Here is a 20692-nt window from a genome sequence, read left to right as displayed (position 1 = left end):
CATTCCAGACATGTAAAGTTCGAACTTCACATACTGTCCAATTTAATATGAGTATGCTATCTCGAATGTTAATTATTAATTCGTTATTAAAAAATCAAAATGAGGAGCACAAAATCTCTAAAAGAGATGATATAGATCCACGTGAGGTATATAAACAAAGAAAATGACATCATATTTTCCAATCTTCAATAAACTAAAACAGGATTAAAATGTTCTTTAAACGACACGTGACGTAATCTTTGATCGATAAGTGTCCTTTTAATTTATTTATTTAATTGAACTAGTTTTTTAATTGTATATAGATTCAGTTTCCTAATTAGATTTAGAATTAAATTCTAACTCTTGGCTTATAAATACAAAACACATTAAAATCTTATTTGATTGATCTTTTTCTCATTAATAAAATTGTCTTTTTACTTTTTCAACTCTTCAACTCCTATTACTTATATTACATATAATAAATTATTAAAGTGAACACTTCAAAATTTTGAGTTTATGATCCGAAATCACAAGTTATTTTCCGTCATCCACTATGCTTTACAAGTTCCAAATTTGATGTGATTGTGAAAATTTAAGGTATATCCATATTCTAACTAAACATATATTATATTTACCATCATTGTTTATTATAATTTAGTTTCGATCATTGGTTTACTTTAGTCACAATTTATTTCATAATCATGAATCATGTATGTGACATATTCGAATTACTTTATGATACAATTTATATAGCTACCGTACATCGTAGCTACCGTACATCGTACGGGTATTAAGACTAGTATAAGTAAATATAGGATAGAATTATAAATTTTTAAAAAAAATATAAATGTGATATAATATGTGTATACATGGCATGATATTATTAGGTATATTTTTTTTTTTTACCAAATGAGTTAAATATTAAAAAATACATGATCAAATGTGTAAATAATTTATAGGTATCTATATTATACAAACATATTTCAAAATTGAGCATTGGATGTAATTTTCCTTGTAAAAACACCATTTACATAATAAATATAAATCCACTACATTTTTCAAAAAGTTTTGACTATAAATAAACTTGTGTATATAATCTAAAATAAAATAAAGATTTGTTGTAACAAAATTAGAATTAGAATGGCAATAGTATCAGCAGCATCAGCAAGATCACACACCCGGAAAAAACCCAAATCTAATTCTTCTTCTTTTTTCCCTTCAGGTACACTTATATATCTATCTTCCAATCTTATTATTTTCTATTTATTTATTGATTTAAGAATTTTGTTGCCAACTTTAATTAACAACTAAGATTCAAATTCTGGGCTGGTTAGTCAAACATAAACTTTACATCAGCGTTGACTTTTTTGGTCCGTTGCTGTACAGCTTGATTGAGGTCTCTTAATTTAGTACTCGTATATAATAAAGAAAAAACGACAAACTATGATCTGATGAGGTTTTTCCCGTTTATATTACCCGGGAGAGGGTAAGTGTTTTTTGACTTGCAATCTAACCGGGTGCCGATGTTACCAAGTGAGATTCGAACGTGAGACATTTTGTGAAGATGTCAGGTGTTTTGACAACTAGTCTGTTAGATACAATATATAGAATTATTAAAATATAGTACTGGAATAATTTGGATGTTATTTATGGATAATAAGGATGGTTCCTTTGACTTCAAAGGATGAGTGTGTATTTGGTTACCACTTACAAGTAATGTTTTAATGAAATTATATCCAACTTTAAATAATTGCTATTGCATGTATGTAGTGTTTGGATGTGCATTTAAGCTATCGGATCTAGTGATTTTAACTTTGATTTAGAGATACACGGGTATTGATAATTGTTTTGCAATCCCATAGTAGCAGTGAGTGCTAAGGAAGTCATGACTTCAAATTATGTCAGTAAATGTTTTGCCCAACCTAAAAATCATAATTGTGGAGGTCTGGTTGTTTGCCCAGTGTTTGTACAATGGATTAGGTTAAAGGATTTGGAGGTGTTTGATGGGTTGGACGGCGATTCCCTGCTGGTAAGGTGTGAGAACCTTTTGTACGCCGGTTTAGATGTGTTTTAGATCTCTTAGGGTTTTGCCCGTGGATCTTGTATGTGTTTTAGGGTTTTGGCCGTAGTAGGCATAATGATAATGATTAGGGTTTTCCCCCTTTTATAGCTGCTTTTTCGTGGGCAATAAGTCTCTCACGCGTTTTGTATCTTTGGTAACGATCTCCTTTATTTAAGGAAGTGATATGATCGTATCTTTTCATGTTTATCTTCTTTTCCCCAGGCTATGTGATACCCTGGGTGATCTTTTTAGCCTACTAGGGTGAGGCTTTATCCTGGGTGACGGTGGGTACACCATCAAGCCCCCCAGACTAATAATATGATATGCCAAGATCGTGTTGTTAGTCTTAGCCGAAGAGTTAGTTCTAGCCATCCTTCCACCTGTGTGCAGGGGGTTCGTGACTTATTCCCCAAGTAGGGTTTTTCGGGCCGTGTATATCACTTCTAAGAATAAGGGATTTGATTTGATTTTCTTTCCCTAGATATGGGATTCTTGATAAATGCAAATTTGTTCCTTGTTTATCGAGAGTGAAACGTACCCTTCAAGCATACCCTGCGTGTTTGCATCTGGGAGTCCGCTGTTTTTCAGAAGGTTTTTGAAAGGGACGATTTTGTACTAAAACGAATCTTGAATGGCCCTTTTTGCAAATTGACGGTAGTGCGGTTCATATCCCTATATAAGGTAAGCAATTGGATCCGGGTTTTTGTTTTTCACTTTTGTTGATAGATTCCATAAATAGATGAAGTGGGGTTATCGGAAAAAGAGGAGTGTTTTCTGCAAGCATGGCCGGATAAAGACTATTGGCCAGAAGTTTAAGCTCGGTGCTAGGTCGTATGTGGATATGATAAAAATTCGCCGGTTGGAGTCGGATCTGGAAATCCTACGGCGGCGTTCTGAAAATTGTGGCACGTCCGCTGGTGTTGCCTCTGTTTCATCCGAAGATTGCTCCTCCGATGTTCAAAATTTGAAGCGAGCTCTTGAAATTAAAGATTTCCAGCTGCAGACCGCTCGAGATGGGATGGTGAATAGAGAAAATCAGTTGCAACTTCTTCGTTCCGATCTATCAGCTCTGCAGGTGAAGTATAAGAAGGTAATGACGGAAGTAATTCCTTTTGTACACCATTTGACCAAGGTGAATCCACTTTCCGGGAAATCTCTTGTCGACCAAGCTGCTTGTGAAGATTTTGATATTTATAAAATATGCCCGGATTCGTCGGTTGGGTCATAGTCATGTTCTCGGATTCTTCATCCGATTTTTAGGTTTTGTACTCGGATTCTTCATCCGGTTTTTGGTTTGGTTTTTTTTTGTACCCGGATTCTTCATCCGGTGTTTAGTGGTATACTCGGATTTTTCATCCGGTTTTTAGTTATCGGGTGTTTTATTACCCGTTTCGTAATATTAGCTTTTGTAGCTTTCATCCTTTGCCTTGGTTGTTGTTGGATTACTATCACCATATATGCCAATTTACTGTCTTGACGACTTCATTGATGGCTTTCCTTAGTTGTATACATGAGCTTGTATCGTGCCCTGTATTATAGTGGGAGTTTGCCTTTTTCCCCTTTCACTCATATTTACCTTTTTCAGGATTTTGTTGTAGGCACTTGCTTTTTCAGCAGTTAGGCATATGCTTTGATAAAATCATAGGAGTATGATTTTGAAATGCCATTGCCTTGTTTGGCGTTTTTGGGCATGCATTCTGTTATAGTCATGACTTTATTATAATATGCTTTGCCTTTTTTGGTTTTTCGAAATTATGTGTGTGAGGTTGCTATCCTTCTTCACCATGAATCATAATTTTTGTGCACCGGAGGGTTTGTAACCCGTCCTTGTATTAGTCTGGTAGGCGTCCCCATCGTAATTTTTATAATAGTGCACTTTAATTGAAATAGAATACTTTGTTTGTAAGAGTTTGAGATCTTCTCTCCTTTTCTCTTGTTCAACAATAGAGTATTTATTTGCACGTAAGAGTTGAAGATTTTCTCTCCTTTTCTCTTTTTATTTATGCATATACATATATATTAGATATATATATTTTAACAATAAAACTTACGCAGATTTGTTGCGTTCCATGTCCTGTCAACGGGGTTGCCATCTGTCGTTGAAAGCTTGTACGCACCATTTCCGATGACTTTATCGACTTTGTATGGTCCTTCCCACGTTGGCCCCATTTTCCCTAGGTATTCCACCTGGCTTGCGCTGTTGAGCCTGAGGACGTAATCACCGACTTTGAAGCTGTCTGGGTGAACTCTTTTGTTGTAGTATTTTTCAATTCTTTGCTTATACGCAGCCTCTCTTATTGAAGCAATTTCCCTCCGTTCTTCCAAAAGGTCGAGGTTTATACGCATTTCTGTATTATTGTCTTCTTCATTTATGTCTATTGTTCGACATGTGGAGACTTGTATTTCCGCAGGTAAGACTGCTTCTGATCCAAAGGCTAGGGAGAATGGGGTTTCCCCATTGCTTTGCTTGGGTGTTGTACGATGTGCCTAGAGTACCAATGGTAATTCATCCACCCAGCCACTATGGCTACGTCCCAGCCTTTTTTCCATGCCTTTCACAATCTGTTTGTTGATTGCTTCTACTTGTCCATTCCCTTGTGGGCGATACACTGATGTGAAGGATTGCTTTATGTTTAGCCTTTGACACATTTCTGTGAATGTACCCTCCGCAAATTGTTTTCCATTGTCTGAGACTATCATTTGTGGTAGTCCAAAGCGATATATTATATATTCCCAGACGAAATTCTCAATTGTTTTTCCATTTATGGTTGCCACAGGTTTTGCTTCTACCCATTTTATGAAATAATCAATAGCCACAATTAGAAATTTTACCTTTCCTGGTGCTTTGGGTAGTGGCCTCACTATGTCAATTCCCCACTTTGTAAATGGCCATGCGGATGTTACCGATGTCATATCTTGCTTTGGTAGTCTGGGGACATTTGCGTGCAGTTGACATGCTTTACAATTTTGCAAAAGCTTGGCTGCGTCTCTGTGCATGGATGGCCAAAAATACCCCAGGCGCAGTGCTTTTGTCGCCACTGACCTGGGTCTTGCGTGTAGTCCACAGATTCCTTCATGGATTTCGAAAATTATTGTTTTCGCCTGTTTGGGTCCCACACAGCGTAGCCATGGGGTCAAAAATGCCTTCTTGTAAAGGTTCCCATCCATCAACTTGTATTGTAGAGCTTTGATTCTTATTTTTCTTGCTTCGTTTTCATCTTCTGGCAATATTCCGCTCACCAAATATTCGGTTATCGGTGTCATCCAGTTTTTTCCTTCTTTTTTAACTAAATCATGCACCTGCTTCTCGTATATGGATCTTTCTTTCAGGACCTCTATTAGTACTTTCTTCCCCAGGTGTTCAAATGTTAACGAGGCTAGCTTGCTTAGAGCATCGGCTTTTTTATTTTGATTTCTTCATATGTGCTCGATGTCGAAGCTTGCAAATTGCTCGATTAATTCCTTTGTTTTTCCCAAGTATAGCTTTATGATTTCTCCCTTGGCTTCGTATTCACCTTTGACTTGGTTGGCTACGAGCTGGGAGTCCACGAAAGCTTTGATGCTTCTGATTTTCATGTCTTTGGCCAGGTCCAATCCTGCTATCAATGCCTCGTATTCTGCTTCATTGTTCGTTGTTTCAAACTCGAATCTTAGGGCATATGTATGTTCTTGCTTGTCTGGGCTTACTAGTCGTATTCCGGCCCCACATCCTTCTGAACTTGATGCTCCGTCAGTGTATAATTCCCAGGTTTCAGAATCTGCTTCCCCAGTCACTGTGAGTGTCGTGGAGTGAGTTACTGAATTTCCTGTTTCCCGTATTTCGGTAATGAAGTCTGCTAGGATCTGTCCTTTGACTGCGTGCCTTGCCCTATACTCGATATCATATGCTCCTAGCTCGATTGCCCATTTTGCCATTCTTCCAGATTTTTCTGGTTTTGTTAAAATTTGTTTCAGTGGTTTGTCTGAGAGTACCACAATTAGATGCCCTTGGAAGTACCTGCGTAGTCTTCTTGCTGCGTGAACAAGTGCTAACACAAGTTTCTCCATCTCTGGGTAGTTTGCTTCCGCTCCTTGCAGTATTCTGCTTACGAAGTAGATTGGCATTTGTTTTCTTTCCCTTTCTATTAATAGGACTGCGCTTACGCATTCGGCGGAGGCTGCGAGATATATGTACAGGGTCTCTCCTTTCCTTGGGGATGTCAAGGTGGGGAGTTCTGCTATGTGCTTTTTCATTTGTTCGAATGCTTCGTCAGCCTCCTTTGTCCACTCGAACCCTTTTTTGGCCTCGCAGTTCTTTAATGTCTTGAAAAATGGCAATTGCCTGTCCGCTCCTTTTGAAAGAAAGCGACTTAATGCTGCGAGTTTGCCGTTTAGGCTTTGTACCTCTTTTACTGTCTTTGGAGCTGGTAGCTCGAGTATCTTGTTTACCTTAGATGGGTTTGCTTGGATTCCCCTATCCGAGATATAGTACCCCAGGAACTTCCCAGCCTCCATTCCAAAAGAGCATTTTTTGGGGTTGAGCTTCATTTTTATCTTTCGCAGTGTCTCGAAGGTTTCTTGGATGTCTGCAAGTAGTTCTTCCTCCGTTCTGCTTTTGATGACCATGTCATCTACGTAGACCTCTAGGTTTCGCCCAATTTGCTTGTGGAATGCTTTGTCTATGAGTCATTGGTAGGTTGCTCCTGCGTTTTTTAGTCCAAATGGCATCTTTGTGTAGCAGAATGTTCCTTTGCTTGTATGAAAAGATGTCTTTTCTTCATCTTCTTTAGCCATTTGTATTTGATGGTATCCTTTATAGGCGTCTAGGAAGCACTTCCATTTATGCTCTGCCAAAGATTCAACTTTCCAGTCTATTTCTGGTAGTGGATAACAGTCTTTTGGACATGCCTTATTTATGTCTGTGAAGTCTACACACATTCTCCAGCCTCCGTCTCCTTTCTTCACCATTACTGGGTTTGCGATCCACGTAGGGTATGTGGCTTCTCTTATGATTTCGGCTTTTAGAAGCTCGTCTACTTCTTTGCATGCTGCCTCATCTCTGTCATTCGATAAACTTCTTTTCTTTTGCCTTACAGGTTCCATGCTTTTTCGTTCATTCAACCTGTGTTCCGTAACAAAGGTCTGTTCCCCTAGGGTGAGCACCCTGGGGACCCCTGTCATATCCGCGTATTCCCATGCGAATATGTCGATGTTTTGTTGCAATAATTTGAGTAACTTCTTTTTGAAATCTTCTGGCAGCCCTTTTCCTATGGTAATTAATTGATCAGGAAAGGCTGGGTTCACAAGTACCTTGTCATTATCCTGAGCCTGATCGCTCTGGCTGGGTGTCTTCACTTCTTCTGGTTCCTCCTTTGATTTTTTGACCTCACTAATTTGTTTAGTTTGGTCGTAACTTGATTTTATCATTCCGACGCCTGATTTCGTTTGGAATAGTACCATGGCGTGGACTGTGGAAGGTACCATCTCCATTCGTTGTATTGCTGGTCTTCCCAGGAGAAGGTTGTATGGTGAGGGTGCTCGTACTACAGTGAAGTCTAGGGTTTCCATCCGTGCAAACGGAGGGTTCCCCAGGGTAACATCGAGATCTATTTCCCCCAGGGGCCATACGCGGTTTCCGGCGAATCCTGCGAGTGGGCCTGTAGGGTTTGTCATTCTTGCCTTTATTGCTTCTGGTAATTGCAGGAAGCAATGTTCATAAATAATGTCGCATTCGCTTCCATTATCGATATATACTCTTCGTACTGAGATATCGAATATTTGTGCTTGTATTATTAACGGATCTTTGCTGGCTTTTTTGTCTCCCAAAGCCGGAAAACATAGATCTCTTGACTGGATTTGCGAGTCTTCTGGATCTTTTCGTTTCATGCTTGCTTTATTAGGATCTTTGCCGGCATACATTATTTGGATCTGAGCGTTAAATCAGGGAATCTGACCGTTTTTGTGATTTTTGTGAGAAAAATTTTCCGGATTTTAACTTTTTTTGGTGTAAAATTTTCCGGATTTGAACCTTTTTTTTTATGAAGGTTGTGGTGATGAGTAGCGATTGTCCCGAGGATGGCGCCAATTGTTTGTACAATGGATTAGGTTAAAGGATTCGGAGGTGTTTGATGGGTCGGACGGCGATTCCCTGCTGGTAAGGTGTGAGAACCTTTTGTACGCCGGTTTAAACGTGTTTTAGATCTCTTAGGGTTTTGCCCGTGGATCTTGTATGTGTTTTCGGGTTTTGGCCGTAGTAGGCATAATGATAATGATTAGGGTTTTCCTCCTTTTATAGCTGCTTTTTCGTGGAGAATAAATCTCTCACGCGTTTTGTATCTTTGGTAACGATCTTCTTTAGTTAAGGAAGTGATATGATCATATCTTTTCATGTTTATCTTCTTTTCCCCAGGCTTTTCATGTTTATCTTCTTTTCCCCAGGCTATGTGATACCCTGGGTGATCTTTTTAGCCTACCTAGGGTGAGGCTTTATCCTGTCACCCAGTTTCACCGGGTTGCAGGGTATATATCTAGCCCCTAGTTAACGAAAGGTTGCTCAGACCCTCAGACGGGATTCCCCTGATTATTAATATTAATATAGATTTTAAATATGATGGGTATTCCCCTACGGCCATAGTCATATCCAAATGCTTCCAATGGACCGTGGTTACAACTTACAAATCTTGGTTATATTCATTATGTTGCATTTGTAACATTTCAGGACTTTTCTTCAAATTTCTCCTCGTCTTCATTGTCGGGTTTTTCGCATGGGCTTATCAAGCGGCTTGTCCACCTGCTCCCAAGAAAGTTGGACCTCCAGATGGACTTCCCATTACAGCACCTAGAATCAAGCTTCGTGACGGAAGACATTTGTCCTACACAGAATTTGGTGTACCAAAAGAGTCGGCAAAATACAAAATAGTTTTTGTTCATGGCTTTGACTCTGTCAAGTATTATGCTGTTATTGCCACAACAGCCTCCCCAGTATGTTTTTTTTTTCTTTTCTGTTTATGCTTGCCGCTTTTTTTTAGTTTCAGTGTGAAAGTTGACTAAAAAGTTGGTTACTTTCACAGGCTCTATTTGAAGATTTAGGGATATATATTGTTTCATTTGATCGTCCGGGTTATGGAGAAAGTGATCCAGATCCTAAACGAACTTTGAAGAGTTTAGCCTTGGATACCGAAGAACTTGCTGATCAGCTGGGACTTGGTTCCAAATTTTACGTAGCAGGCCATTCATTGGGCGGGCAAGTGATTTGGTCTTATTTGAAGTACATTCCTAACAGGTATGTGTGGAAGTTAGCATTCTCGAATATCTCATACCTTTTGCATTCAGAAGAAAATAGATTGTTTCCTTGACCCATAATTCCATAAACTTATGAATTGGTTGCTTTGGGTAATGTTATCTCTAGCAAGTCAACAGGGAGAATGAAAAAAATAGAGTTGTCCAACAGGTCATATGCAACCATGTGTGAAACATCTCAAATCATTTGATTTATTAAAGAACTAGATTCGTATTGAAATAATATAACTTTTCTTTTAATCATATTTCCTTTTGCTATTCATATTCAAAGAAATTTGGACATGAGTTAGATCTGGTAAATAGACACCCACCTAAATATATACCCATATTCATCCGATACCCATCTCCCTATGCCTGATTTTCAACATCTACTTGCTAGGCGCTAGCTAACACATGAATTCCTTATTCAAGATGCAGCTATATTTTCCAGGTTGTTCCAACGATCAAAGTTCAATTCCTTATCTGAAAGTTGATAATCTTAATTTCACAAGTCAAGGCGTCATGCCAAAAAATGTAAAGCTGAATGACGGGAACTTCAATTGTAAATTGGCTTGTGTTTATTATCAATAATCTGATAATAGTTGTACTATAACAGGCTAGCAGGAGCAGTTCTTATAGCTCCAGTAGTTAACTATTGGTGGCCTAACTTGCCTGCAAATTTATCCCAACATGAGTTTTCAAAGCAGTTTGTTCAAGATCAATGGAGCTTTCGGGTTGCTCACTACTATCCATCACTGACCTACTGGTGGAACACCCAGAAATGGTTTCCTTCTCTCTCTGTTATTGCTCACAGCCCTGATGTTCTTTCTCGCCAAGACGTAGAACTTGTGCCAAAGTTTACTGCTGGCAGAGAACCTGTTCAGGTACTTGTTTTCGTTACCATTGAGTGAACTAATCATGTATGCTCATTAACGGCAAACCTCAATAGGGCAGTTTGTACAAAGAGGCAGCAGTTTTGACCGGTTGACTAATTAATGAATTAATCTGGGATGTCTTTTATTATAAGATGGATTGAATAGGTTAAAACGAATTGTAAGTTGCCCTGAAATTTTTAATGACCTCCTCCTGAATTATTTGTTTAAAGACCAGATTATTATTGTGATATTGTATTATCAAAATATTTGCAAAGTATGAAAGTAATGGACAAATAGGTAATGAGAGAAACTCCAAACCTGGCCTGCTCATTTTCCCCATACAACTTGTTCTGAACCAGTGAACCTGCTAGACCCACCCTTCTTGCCACACTTAGCAGTCAATGACTTTACCATTATGCTTACTATTTCATCTTTAGCGAATTATATCTGTGCTAAATGTACATTAGAAAGTAATTAGTGTGTTATTAGGACTTCCATTAATATTTTTTTGGTTAACCTAGCTATCCAAGTCACTTTGCGATTCCATTTCTATTTGCAAATTTTAAAAGTGATTAGCGCGTTATTGTGACTTCCATTTCTAGAGTTAAGTCATGGAGTTTTGCTTCTGCTTATCTAATTATTTAGGGGACAACCTGTTAGTTTACTTCTAGTTATGAAAGGGTAGGTATAATAATGTTACTCTTTTCGTGTGTTATAAAGGGACAAGTGAGACAACAAGGAGAATATGAATCCATCCACCGTGACTTTAATATTGGATTCGGTACATGGGAGTTTGATCCAATGGAAATTGAGAATCCATTTCCAAACAGCGAAGGATCCGTTCATATATGGCAGGGCGATGAAGATAAACTTGTTCCTGTAACACTGCAACGCTATATAGCCCAACAACTTCCATGGATTCACTATCACGAGCTTAAGGGTGCTGGCCACATGTTCTCTTACGCTGATGGGATGAGTGACGCTATCCTAAAAGCGCTTCTACTTGGTGAAAAATAGCTAAAATCATTCTTATTGGGCTTGTTTGTACCTGTGTACATTTTCAGTTTTTCATGAATATTCTTTAACAAGCCGTTAGCTTTTTGTAACATTGTTTCTCTTATATTATGGGCCTCCTTCAGGTATCATGTTATTGTGAAAGAACCGAACATCATTAATTCTGTCACCATCCACCTGATATCCTTTGCTTGGCAATTGGAGAAGGTTCCCTAAATATACCAAGGTATCCGTTTTTACTAAATATCAAATCCAACCTGAACTTCTATACCTAGTATCATAATTTGTCGTCTAAAATGGTAAGGGTATTGTTCCGAGCAGCCAAATTGGTACATGAACCCAACATGGTGCCGTGAACATGTGAGGCTTAATACAAGTAGTATAAGTAAGTAGGCTCTCTTTAATTATCATATGCCACCATGCGCCGTAGGGAGTGAAGAGGTCCATGTGACACCTCATGCATTTACGGCCGTTTTCAGGTTAGTTGCTTTACCAGAAAGCCGAGCGAGTCCCAAAACAGCTGGCATGTATTAGCATGTCATAGTTTGATTGTCAAATGTGTTCTAGTGTAGATATGGACCATTCATTCAATTGGTTTAAGATCACCTGTTTTTCAACTTTCTATATGTACTAAGACAACTACTGACTTTCCCACAACTTAAATGATTTCTTCATACAAACATTGCCGAGTCTTTACAAATAGTGTCGTCACTTTCCTTTTTTGGTCTTCTTTTTATGTAAATTGTGTGAAAGTAATATATACTATGCAAAGCTTCTTAAATTCAATATAGTATATCATTCGTACTTTTCCAAACAATTAACTTTATGGGCATAAATATGTCAAAATAGGTCAGTATTTGAGTTTTGGGACAAATAATTTCTATGTTTTACACTTATTGATTTAATAAGTAGTAACAGGCATTGATTAGTGATTATCGACTATTTAAATACATACGTATGCACAATAACTATAAGAATTAGGAAAATACGTAAATTGTAGAAAGATCATTGAAACAATCAAAGTAAAATGAAAGAAAGTTTTTTGGAGTTTAAAGGCGAAAAACGAAAAAGTTGGAAAATCTTTCACTTGTGCATCTATCATGTTGATGACTTAGATGTATTAAAAATAAAATACGTTACTCGTTACACATGTTACAAAGTCTTACTTTTCGTGGTACACCACAAAGTTTTTATTTTTATTTTTCAAACGTTTTTCTCACTTTTAAAAAACATGAAAAATCAATTTGAACAAACAGCATTTTGTTATTGACATAATCGGTGCTTTTAGCATTATAAATCTTGCATGCTGTATATATAACATAAAACCGAATGTGGTTTTATATATGTAAAATGTGATTAATAACCATCGTACACGGTTTTACTTCATGCAATACGCATGATGCATATTCAATACTTCGTATACTCCTAGCACGAACCATTAATATTCTTTCGCAAAATGCTAAATGTAATCCTTAAGCTGCATTTAACATGTATAAATAGTTTTTTGAACCTTATTGTAAATATACAACTATTTAATATTTCTTAAATGTAGTTTTAAAGGCCGCGTTAAGCAAAATCTTATTCTTTTTAGAAAAAAGATAAACAAACAAACAAATTACAAACATAAAATTACAAATTTATTTGTCAAGTGTTGTGAACCAATCAAAATAAACTCTTTTTTCTCTTTCATGTTTCCCCCAAAATTTTATTAGTGACACTTAAAATTTGTAAAATTTTATTTATAATTTATTTGTAACTATAGTATCACCCTTCTTTTTAATTTGTTATAAGATGCATAAAACATCTTTCAACCACTTTAACCCCATCACCAAATGTATTTCCTCAAAATGGATCTAATATTCGATTCCTATCTTAATCATATTTGATAGCGGCTACATATATTTAATGTGTACTTATGGCAGGTCACATTCAAGATTAATAATAAAAAAAAGTTACTTTAACCACTAACGATCAAAGATTCAGCAATCATAAATACTACTGTTGTTACTTATTTAATTTCCACACAAAATTACAGTTCATGGCTTCATGCATTCTAGTTCCTTAAAAGAATCCATCCATAAATATATATTGGCTGACTACAAAACTACAAATTCTAGTTCTTTAAAAAGAATCCATAAAGCATCTTTTTCAACCTCTTATTGCTTCACTGAAACAACAACAATAATGGCAACAGCTCAAGTAAAAAACAAGATGTCATCAACAGGTGGTACTATTCTCATTTTCTCCATCAATATCTTTTAATTTATTGTTTTTAATTTTTTATTTTTGTAATATTTCATTGTTTTTTAATCTTCTAGACTTGTTTGATGCATGCATCATGACCATGTTTTAAATTTTGCTGAATCCAAGTGTGTATAGTATATATTTTCATCTATTATGCTAACTCATTTTTGTGAAAACTTTACATTGTTATTGTGCTACATTACACATATAATATAGGACATTCAGACATGCAGCATGTATCTTGTTGGTGGACTGGTGGCCGGTGTTCGGAATTCTTAGCCTTTGACTCTTTTTTTTGGTCAAAGTTGTTTTTATCTAAGTGCAGCTTAATTGAAATTTTTGGTTTTTAAACTTTTAATGGGCGGAAAATAATAAGAGGATTTACTATATACTTATAACAATTAACAAAGTTTTTTATCATTAAAATTACATACTCGGAATGTCATCAATGGAACATAGGGATTTGTCCTGCTTTTGACCATACTTATCCATTAGTATGATTGTACAGTTTTCTGTAAAAGTTGTAGACTGCAATGTGTATAAGTAATTTGTGTGGAAGTAAGCCATTGTTGATACATTTAGAGAGTTATTGATTATGACTTGGTTACAATTAAGTTATTTTCAGGCATTTTCACGAAATTACTACTTGTCCTCTTTATTGGGTTTTTGGCATTTGCATATCAATCAATTAGTCCACCACCACCAAAGAAACTCGGACCTCCAGATGGACTTCCCATTACAACACCTAGAATCAAGCTTCGTGACGGAAGGCATTTGTCCTATAAAGAATATGGCGTGCCAAAAGAGTCGGCTAAGTACAAAATAATATTTATCCATGGTTTCGACTCTATAAAGCATCATGCTGTAATTGCAACTGCAACCTCCCCAGTATGGTTTCATAATTTGGTTGTTATTTATTAATTTGGTTGACTTAAGTAGTTGCTTTAGTACATAGTTGCCTTTTGTAGGCTCTTATTGAAGAACTAGGGGTATATATTGTTTCATTTGACCGCCCTGGTTATGGAGAGAGTGATCCAGACCCTAACCGAACTTTGAAGAGTTTGGCTTTAGATATAGAGGAGCTTTCTGACCAGTTGGGACTTGGATCCAAATTCCATGTAGTTGGTTTCTCTATGGGCGGACAAATAGTCTGGACTTGTCTCAAGTACATACCTCACAGGTATGCATGTTAGTAGTTTGCATAGTGTATATATATGTGTGTGTAAGTGTCTATTTCGGAGTTATACCAGACTAAAGTGTTGAAAATCCAAACAGGCTGGCAGGAGCAACTCTTATTGCTCCGGCAGTTAATTATTGGTGGCCTCGCTTGCCAAGAAACTTATCTCAACAAGCATTTACGAAGCAATTCCTTAAGGATCAATTGTGCCTACACGTTTCACATTACCTTCCATGGTTAACCTACTGGTGGAACACCCAAAAATTGTTTCCTTCTTCCAGTGTTATAGCTCACAGCCTTGATATTCTTTCACGCCAAGACAGAGAACTTATTCCCAAGTTTGCTGCTGGCAAAGCAGCCATTGAGGTACTTTCACAGTTTTACTCAAAACATCTCATTGAAGGGTATTAAAGACACTTGTTAGATTTAAAGCATATGTAACATTCCTTCTATCTTTGTTGTATATTATATGTTTTCTAAAAGAACATTGTGTCATATATTGATAACTTTGAGGATCTAACGTTGATCTTTTCGTGTGTTAAAAAGGGGCAAGTAAGACAGCAAGGAGAATATGAATCTATCCACCGTGACATCAATATTGGATTTGGTAACTGGGAATTTGATCCAACAGGAATTAAGAACCCGTTCCCTAACAATGAAGGATCCGTTCATGTGTGGCAGGGGGATGAAGATATACTAGTGCCAGTCACACTACAACGTTATATAGCTCAACAACTACCATGGATAAACTATCACGAGCTTAAAGGTGCTGGCCACATGTTCCCTTTTGGTGACGGGGTTAGCGACACTATCCTAAAAGCACTTTTACTTGGCAAACATTAGCTTAATCAAAAGATACTTTCAAGGTTCAGTTTCTAGCTATTTAAGTTTTAATCTTATGTGCAAACATTGTTTTTTTTTGCTCTTTTAGTACTATGAATCCAAATCCAAACTAATTAGCAAGGCTTGCCTTTCTTAGGCAGAGTATTTTTCCCCATAGCTTTGATTGCTAACTCTATAGTCTCTACTGGCAAAAGACTACATTATGCAACGATAATATTGAATATAACTAATATGGGAGTTCATTGTTCACATTTTTAACTAATTAGCTTAATTACAAGTTGGATCAGAAGCCGGTTTATTGATCCAAACTGAATTAGACACAACCATTTCTTTGCCACGACCACGTAGAATAACTTGTATCGGGCACTTCCAATTCCCTGTACCAAAATTGTGTCCCTATAACACATGGTTCTTGGATCTGCTAGTAACCAAACTGTGTATTGATTGGAAGGAAAAAGGTTGTTTTTCTTTGGTCACCTTACTTCCTGGTAACTTTTCTTGTGCAAACAATTATTTAAATTTGGAGTTACAAAGAAGTGGCTTACAAAACACTCATAAGCCAACTCTCAACTGACTGTTTCTGAGCTTGATGTGCATACCATGGTGAAACATGTTGTTTTGGTTCTATTAACCTTCTTCAAATCATACTCTTAAGTATTGGTGTTGGTCTGAACCAGAGCATAAGTCTATGTAGGAGCCTGACATGATGGCTTGAACCCCTGGTACCTCAAAGAGTAGCACGAGTTGCCTTGTTGGCAATGAAGGGGTCTGTGTGGTTTCCGTGTATTACCCTCCATGGCTGCTTACTACACTTTGGCTCTATCTGATTTAAATGTTTTATTGATAACATGAAATGGAAAAGAGAAATAGGACTTAAATACATAGTCTTTGCATCTAGAGGCATGCCCATTTAAATATACTCAGTTGGGTTCTGGTCTGGTTTTAGGTTAGGTTGAATGTTACCAACCCTACTTTTAGTTCTATAAAATCTACTCCAGATCAACTAACAAGATCTTCCTTTCTTAAGCGGGATATATATGTTTCCACATAACTCTTAAGGCAAAAGATTCTATCTCACAACTTTGTATTGAATAAACTCATTTGGGCTCAGAATGATTAAAAGAACATTTGGTAAGGAGTTCATATTTTTAGCTTACTTACAAGTTGGATCAGAAGACAAGCTTTTGATCCAAACTGAATCAGATAGAACTGATTCATCGTCATCATTTCTATGCCACGACCACATAGCATAACTTGCATTGACCACCTCAAATTCCCCGTGCCCAAAACTAGCTTCCCTAAACGCCGATATGGTTGGTTGTGGCTCTTTGTACCTATAACACATGGTATTCAATTTGTTAGTAATCAAACACTGCATTGGAAGGGGGGAAATATACTTGTAGTCGTTTTCTTGAGTCAACTTACTTGCTGGCAAGACCTTCGCGGTTGCCTCCATCCCCAATCGTGATATACACTGGGCCACAGTTGTCATTATGTTCACTATAAACACGGTTCTGCCAAAATAAAAATAGAAGTAAGTACTTTTCTCGGGTGATTGATAGAGAAAGGAATCGACAAAAAAAGTTGCTTACAAAGCGCTCATAAGCATGGACATGCCCTGCAAAAACGACATCTACACGAGCTTTGTAAAGCAAATCCTCCATTGACTCCATCATAGCAACGGATTCTTTCTCACCTTGATGAGCATAGTTAGAACTATACCATGGTGCATGTACAAGCACAACAAGCCATGGTGTTTTGGTCCTATCAACCTTCTGTATATCAGACTCTAACCATTGGCATTGGTCCGACCCAGAGGCAAAATCGGTGTAGGATCCCAACATGATGACGTGAACTCCTGAAACCTCAAACGAGTAGTACAAGTTAGACGTTGAGCCACTCTCTTCATACGGCATATGCCACCTTGCATTGTAGGCAGTGAAGGGGGTCGAGTGAACAACAGGGATTTTTTCAACTTCATGGTTGCCTTGTGTCACCATCCACGGCCGCTGGCTAGCTAGCTGCTCCACTAGGCGACCAAATGAGTCCCACCTGTGCTGCAACATATCGGCATAGGACAAATCTCCAGGAAGTAGAAACACATCATAGTTTGATTGTGAGATATGTTCAAGGGTAGATTTAGTCCATCCAGTTTGTCCAAGATCACCTGTTAATTAATCCCCCATTATGATGTGATCCTTTCATATATAATGATCAAATGAGAACCAAAATGTTGCAATTATTTGTAAAACCTGAAACTGCAAATTTGATTGGAAACTGGGCCGGAGGAGTCTTGAAAGAGTACTCAGGGGTCGAGCCAGGGTTAAAACAATAATAATACATGGTACTCGGGTCCAATGGACCTATTACGACTTCATGTATTTCACCAGATGTGTAAGTTAAGAATTCATAAGTAGTAACACTCCCGTTAGCGGACTGATCATAATTCCCTGGAGATGTCCCATAGCTTACAGTCGGCGGGGTATCATTGTCAGTAATCCAAGAGATTCGCATTTTGTTGTCACCAGCCAAAGATATATGAACCTGTTTATAACACAATTTGTTACATTAGTCTTTAGTTATATATATAGGTTTGTATATGACTTATATTGAAAAAGCTCATTGAAAAAGATAGGGTGTTGTGGTTTGGATATATTATTGTGTTTCTAGTCATTTGATTTGTTTATGATGGCAATGTGACGATAACATATTAATTTAAAAAGCATTACGTTAAAATTTAAAAACTGTATATATCAATAAAAAGTCAAAAGGGATACAACTTATATGGTCAATCCGTCAATAAAGTGCTGCACATTTAAGTACTGTAGAAAAGAATGACGTGGCATTTTACTTATTTAAGAGAAAGTGTAAAATTCTTTGCGTTACATAATAAGATAAAATATTGATAAAAACATTATGGCACAAACAAACATCGATTGTGAACAAATTAGTAAGTATTGGCCAAGGATGACTAGTCTAATTAGTCAGAGGCATTAGTCTTGAGTTTGATTTTTAGGGGTGTTTGGTAAAAAGAAATCATAGAGAATGAAAATGTAATAGAGAATGGAAATAGTGAGAAAGAGAATGGATTTCATTGTTTGGTACCCACAGAGAATGAAAAAAATAAAATTTTAAATAATAATACATTTATTACATATAACATCTTCAAAAAAAAAAAATTTTTTTTTCCATTCTCACCCATTCTCTACAATTTGTAAAGAATGGAGAGAATGGAATTGATTCCCCTTTCTCATTCCTTTTCTTCGTCGCAAACAAACAAGGGAAGTCTTTCTCATTCCCTTTCTTCCCTTTCCATTCCATCATACCAAACACCCCCTTAGGGATGATAAGTCTTGGGATTTTTTCTCTGAATACTTGTAACGGCCGATGGTCAACATCTCATTGTATAGGATACGTGCAAGGCTTCACCATTATACGGTGAGGTTTCCCTGATGTCGCATACCGACTGAATGTTCAAAAAAAATAAGTGTTGTGTATTTAAGTAGAAAAATAACATTTTTAAACTGTTTGGAACTAAGTACTTAATTATTACGAGTATCATATTAATAATAGTTAAAATGCTGGGAATAACATAACAAATAAATCTTATTATATTACAGTAGTAAAAAAAAAAAAGAAGCAGCCAATATGAGGTTAGCCACATAATAGAGATTTTCATCTCTTGATATATTGACCAAACTTTGACAATAGTTCAATTTAAAATTGTTGGGTGTAACTTAATAATGTAATATACTTATTCTTTAAAAAAGGTAAAAAAAAAAAAAATATCAAAGAAATCCATAGGTTGGCCACCAAAAGTCTCACGTACGTATAACATTGGTTTTAACGAATCATACGATGATAGCTAAATATGACATCATAAACAGGTCACAAATTAAATATGATATTGCATCATTTCTATGCTTTTTCACTTTTTAAACTATGTACATTTGTAGTAATTACTCGTAGATAACGTATTTATTAGATCGACTTTTGAAAAAAAAAAAATACCCAGTAATGATAGTTTCTTACTTGTTGTGGAGTGGTAGGATCAGCATCTTCGGCGAGCGATACAACGAGATCCTCTCGGGGTGGTGGCCGGTCGTATGCATGAGCATGTTTCGACGTGCTAACGAAGAGCGTGGCAACCATCACGAGTAACCAGAATTGAGGAAGCCTCATCATATCTTAGACCAAAGAGATATATAGAAAAAAGAATGGAGAAAAATAAATAAAAGGATAGGTATATGAGAAATGGATATCGAGCTTTGATATATTGTTGTTGCACAATGTGGATGTTATATTAAAGGTTTGAGCTACAAAACAAATACTCGTATATGATGAAGTCGATCAGGTGGTACTACATATAACATGTAATATAATATAGTATATGATAAATAATACTCCGTAATAATGTTATGTAATAGTATATTTGCAGATTATCCGCATATAGTGTAACGACGACAATAACACTAGTATATTATTTCGTCTAAATCTTTGTGTGTATTTAAGGATATCGCAAACGATGTTCGTAGAAATGGAATGTAGGAGATTGAATAGAAATGAAAAGAGTGAATGTGAAATAGTTGAAAATGATACATAAATTGAAAAGTGATTTTATTGGCAGGGTAGTGGTGAAAATTAATATTAAGAAATAATTGGTTGGGATCATTCTTAGGCCGCTTCTTATAAGCCTTTTACACCGCGTTTGGGACGCGTTTGACGCACGGGATGTTAGTAGCACCGACGGCGTCTAGCTGCGTCTGGTGTTGCTACTTTTGATTTCAGACGACGCAAGAATGGAGCGGAAGGTGGGGCCCGAATTAAAAAAAAACATTTTTTTATTCTTTTTTTGAAAACTAACGATTACTTTAGCTTAATGTTTTTTTTTTTCTTTCAAAACCCTATTTATTTTCAACTTCACACTACCATTTCAAATCACAACTTATTCCTTTCTACTCCTTTTCATTTTCCATAAACCATTTCATATACCATTTTACATAACTCATTCCATTCACAATGTCTAAAAGTGTGTGGACTCAATCAGGAGATCTTTGTTTGTCGAGGTGTTGGGTGATGAGGAGACCGGACCCTATTACGGGTAGGTGTGAAATGAATAATCCTGGCGTATCCTTTTGGGACGACGTTACTGCAATGTTCAACACGGAGACCACTGGAGGACCACGAAGCAAGGCTCAACTGCAAGGTCACTGAAGCAGGATTCGGAATGAATGCAACAGT

At 36.8% G+C, this 20692-nt stretch overlaps 3 protein-coding genes across 4 annotated transcripts; 2 read left to right on the top strand and 1 right to left on the bottom strand.

The window, feature by feature from the left end:
- Positions 1-1094: 1094 nt before the first annotated feature.
- Positions 1095-11315, top strand: LOC122581376. Its single transcript, XM_043753600.1, has 5 exons — positions 1095-1201; positions 8739-9001; positions 9091-9302; positions 9915-10182; positions 10894-11315. The coding sequence occupies exons 1-5, from the start codon at positions 1120-1122 to the stop codon at positions 11188-11190; spliced, it is 1122 nt and encodes a 373-aa protein (XP_043609535.1). The 5' UTR covers positions 1095-1119; the 3' UTR covers positions 11191-11315.
- Positions 11316-13327: 2012 nt separating this feature from the next.
- LOC122582532 lies at positions 13328-15605 on the top strand. 2 transcript variants are annotated; one of them, XM_043754935.1, is made up of 5 exons: positions 13328-13411; positions 14057-14319; positions 14400-14611; positions 14707-14974; positions 15155-15605. In XM_043754935.1, exons 1-5 carry the CDS (start codon positions 13372-13374, stop codon positions 15449-15451), a joined length of 1080 nt encoding a protein of 359 aa, XP_043610870.1. In that variant the 5' UTR covers positions 13328-13371; the 3' UTR covers positions 15452-15605. The 2 variants fall into 2 exon arrangements, with proteins under 2 accessions (XP_043610870.1, XP_043610869.1); XM_043754934.1 differs by having other exon boundaries at positions 13337-13414.
- A 985-nt stretch (positions 15606-16590) lies between these two features.
- Positions 16591-19633, bottom strand: LOC122583066 (probable purple acid phosphatase 20). Its single transcript, XM_043755509.1, has 5 exons — positions 19484-19633; positions 17704-17995; positions 17044-17618; positions 16877-16965; positions 16591-16785 (listed from the first exon to the last, which is right to left on the bottom strand). The coding sequence occupies exons 1-5, from the start codon at positions 19631-19633 to the stop codon at positions 16605-16607; spliced, it is 1287 nt and encodes a 428-aa protein (XP_043611444.1). The 3' UTR covers positions 16591-16604.
- Between the last annotated feature and the right edge of the window lie 1059 nt (positions 19634-20692).

The sequence above is a fragment of the Erigeron canadensis genome, chromosome 9 (genome assembly GCF_010389155.1).
Source record: "Erigeron canadensis isolate Cc75 chromosome 9, C_canadensis_v1, whole genome shotgun sequence".
NCBI lineage: Eukaryota > Viridiplantae > Streptophyta > Magnoliopsida > Asterales > Asteraceae > Erigeron > Erigeron canadensis.
This window is presented reverse-complemented; position numbering and strand designations above follow the sequence as displayed.

What these genes read in the sequence shown, in the direction of transcription:
- LOC122582532 (XM_043754934.1), top strand. Translation starts at nt 13,372, where the DNA reads ATGGCAACAGCTCAAGTAAAAAACAAGATGTCATCAACAGGTG. An exon ending in CAAGATGTCATCAACAGGTG is followed by an intron (nt 13,415 to 14,056) that starts GTACTATTCTCA and finishes AGTTATTTTCAG; the next exon opens with GCATTTTCACGAAATTACTA. An exon ending in TTGCAACTGCAACCTCCCCA is followed by an intron (nt 14,320 to 14,399) that starts GTATGGTTTCAT and finishes TGCCTTTTGTAG; the next exon opens with GCTCTTATTGAAGAACTAGG.
- LOC122583066 (XM_043755509.1), bottom strand. Translation starts at nt 19,633, where the DNA reads ATGAGGCTTCCTCAATTCTGGTTACTCGTGATGGTTGCCACGCTCTTC. An exon ending in AATCAAATTTGCAGTTTCAG is followed by an intron (nt 17,619 to 17,703) that starts GTTTTACAAATA and finishes ATTAATTAACAG; the next exon opens with GTGATCTTGGACAAACTGGA. An exon ending in TCCATGCTTATGAGCGCTTT is followed by an intron (nt 16,966 to 17,043) that starts GTAAGCAACTTT and finishes TTATTTTGGCAG; the next exon opens with AACCGTGTTTATAGTGAACA.
- LOC122581376 (XM_043753600.1), top strand. Translation starts at nt 1,120, where the DNA reads ATGGCAATAGTATCAGCAGCATCAGCAAGATCACACACCCGGAAAAAA. An exon ending in TTCTTCTTTTTTCCCTTCAG is followed by an intron (nt 1,202 to 8,738) that starts GTACACTTATAT and finishes GTAACATTTCAG; the next exon opens with GACTTTTCTTCAAATTTCTC. An exon ending in TTGCCACAACAGCCTCCCCA is followed by an intron (nt 9,002 to 9,090) that starts GTATGTTTTTTT and finishes TTACTTTCACAG; the next exon opens with GCTCTATTTGAAGATTTAGG.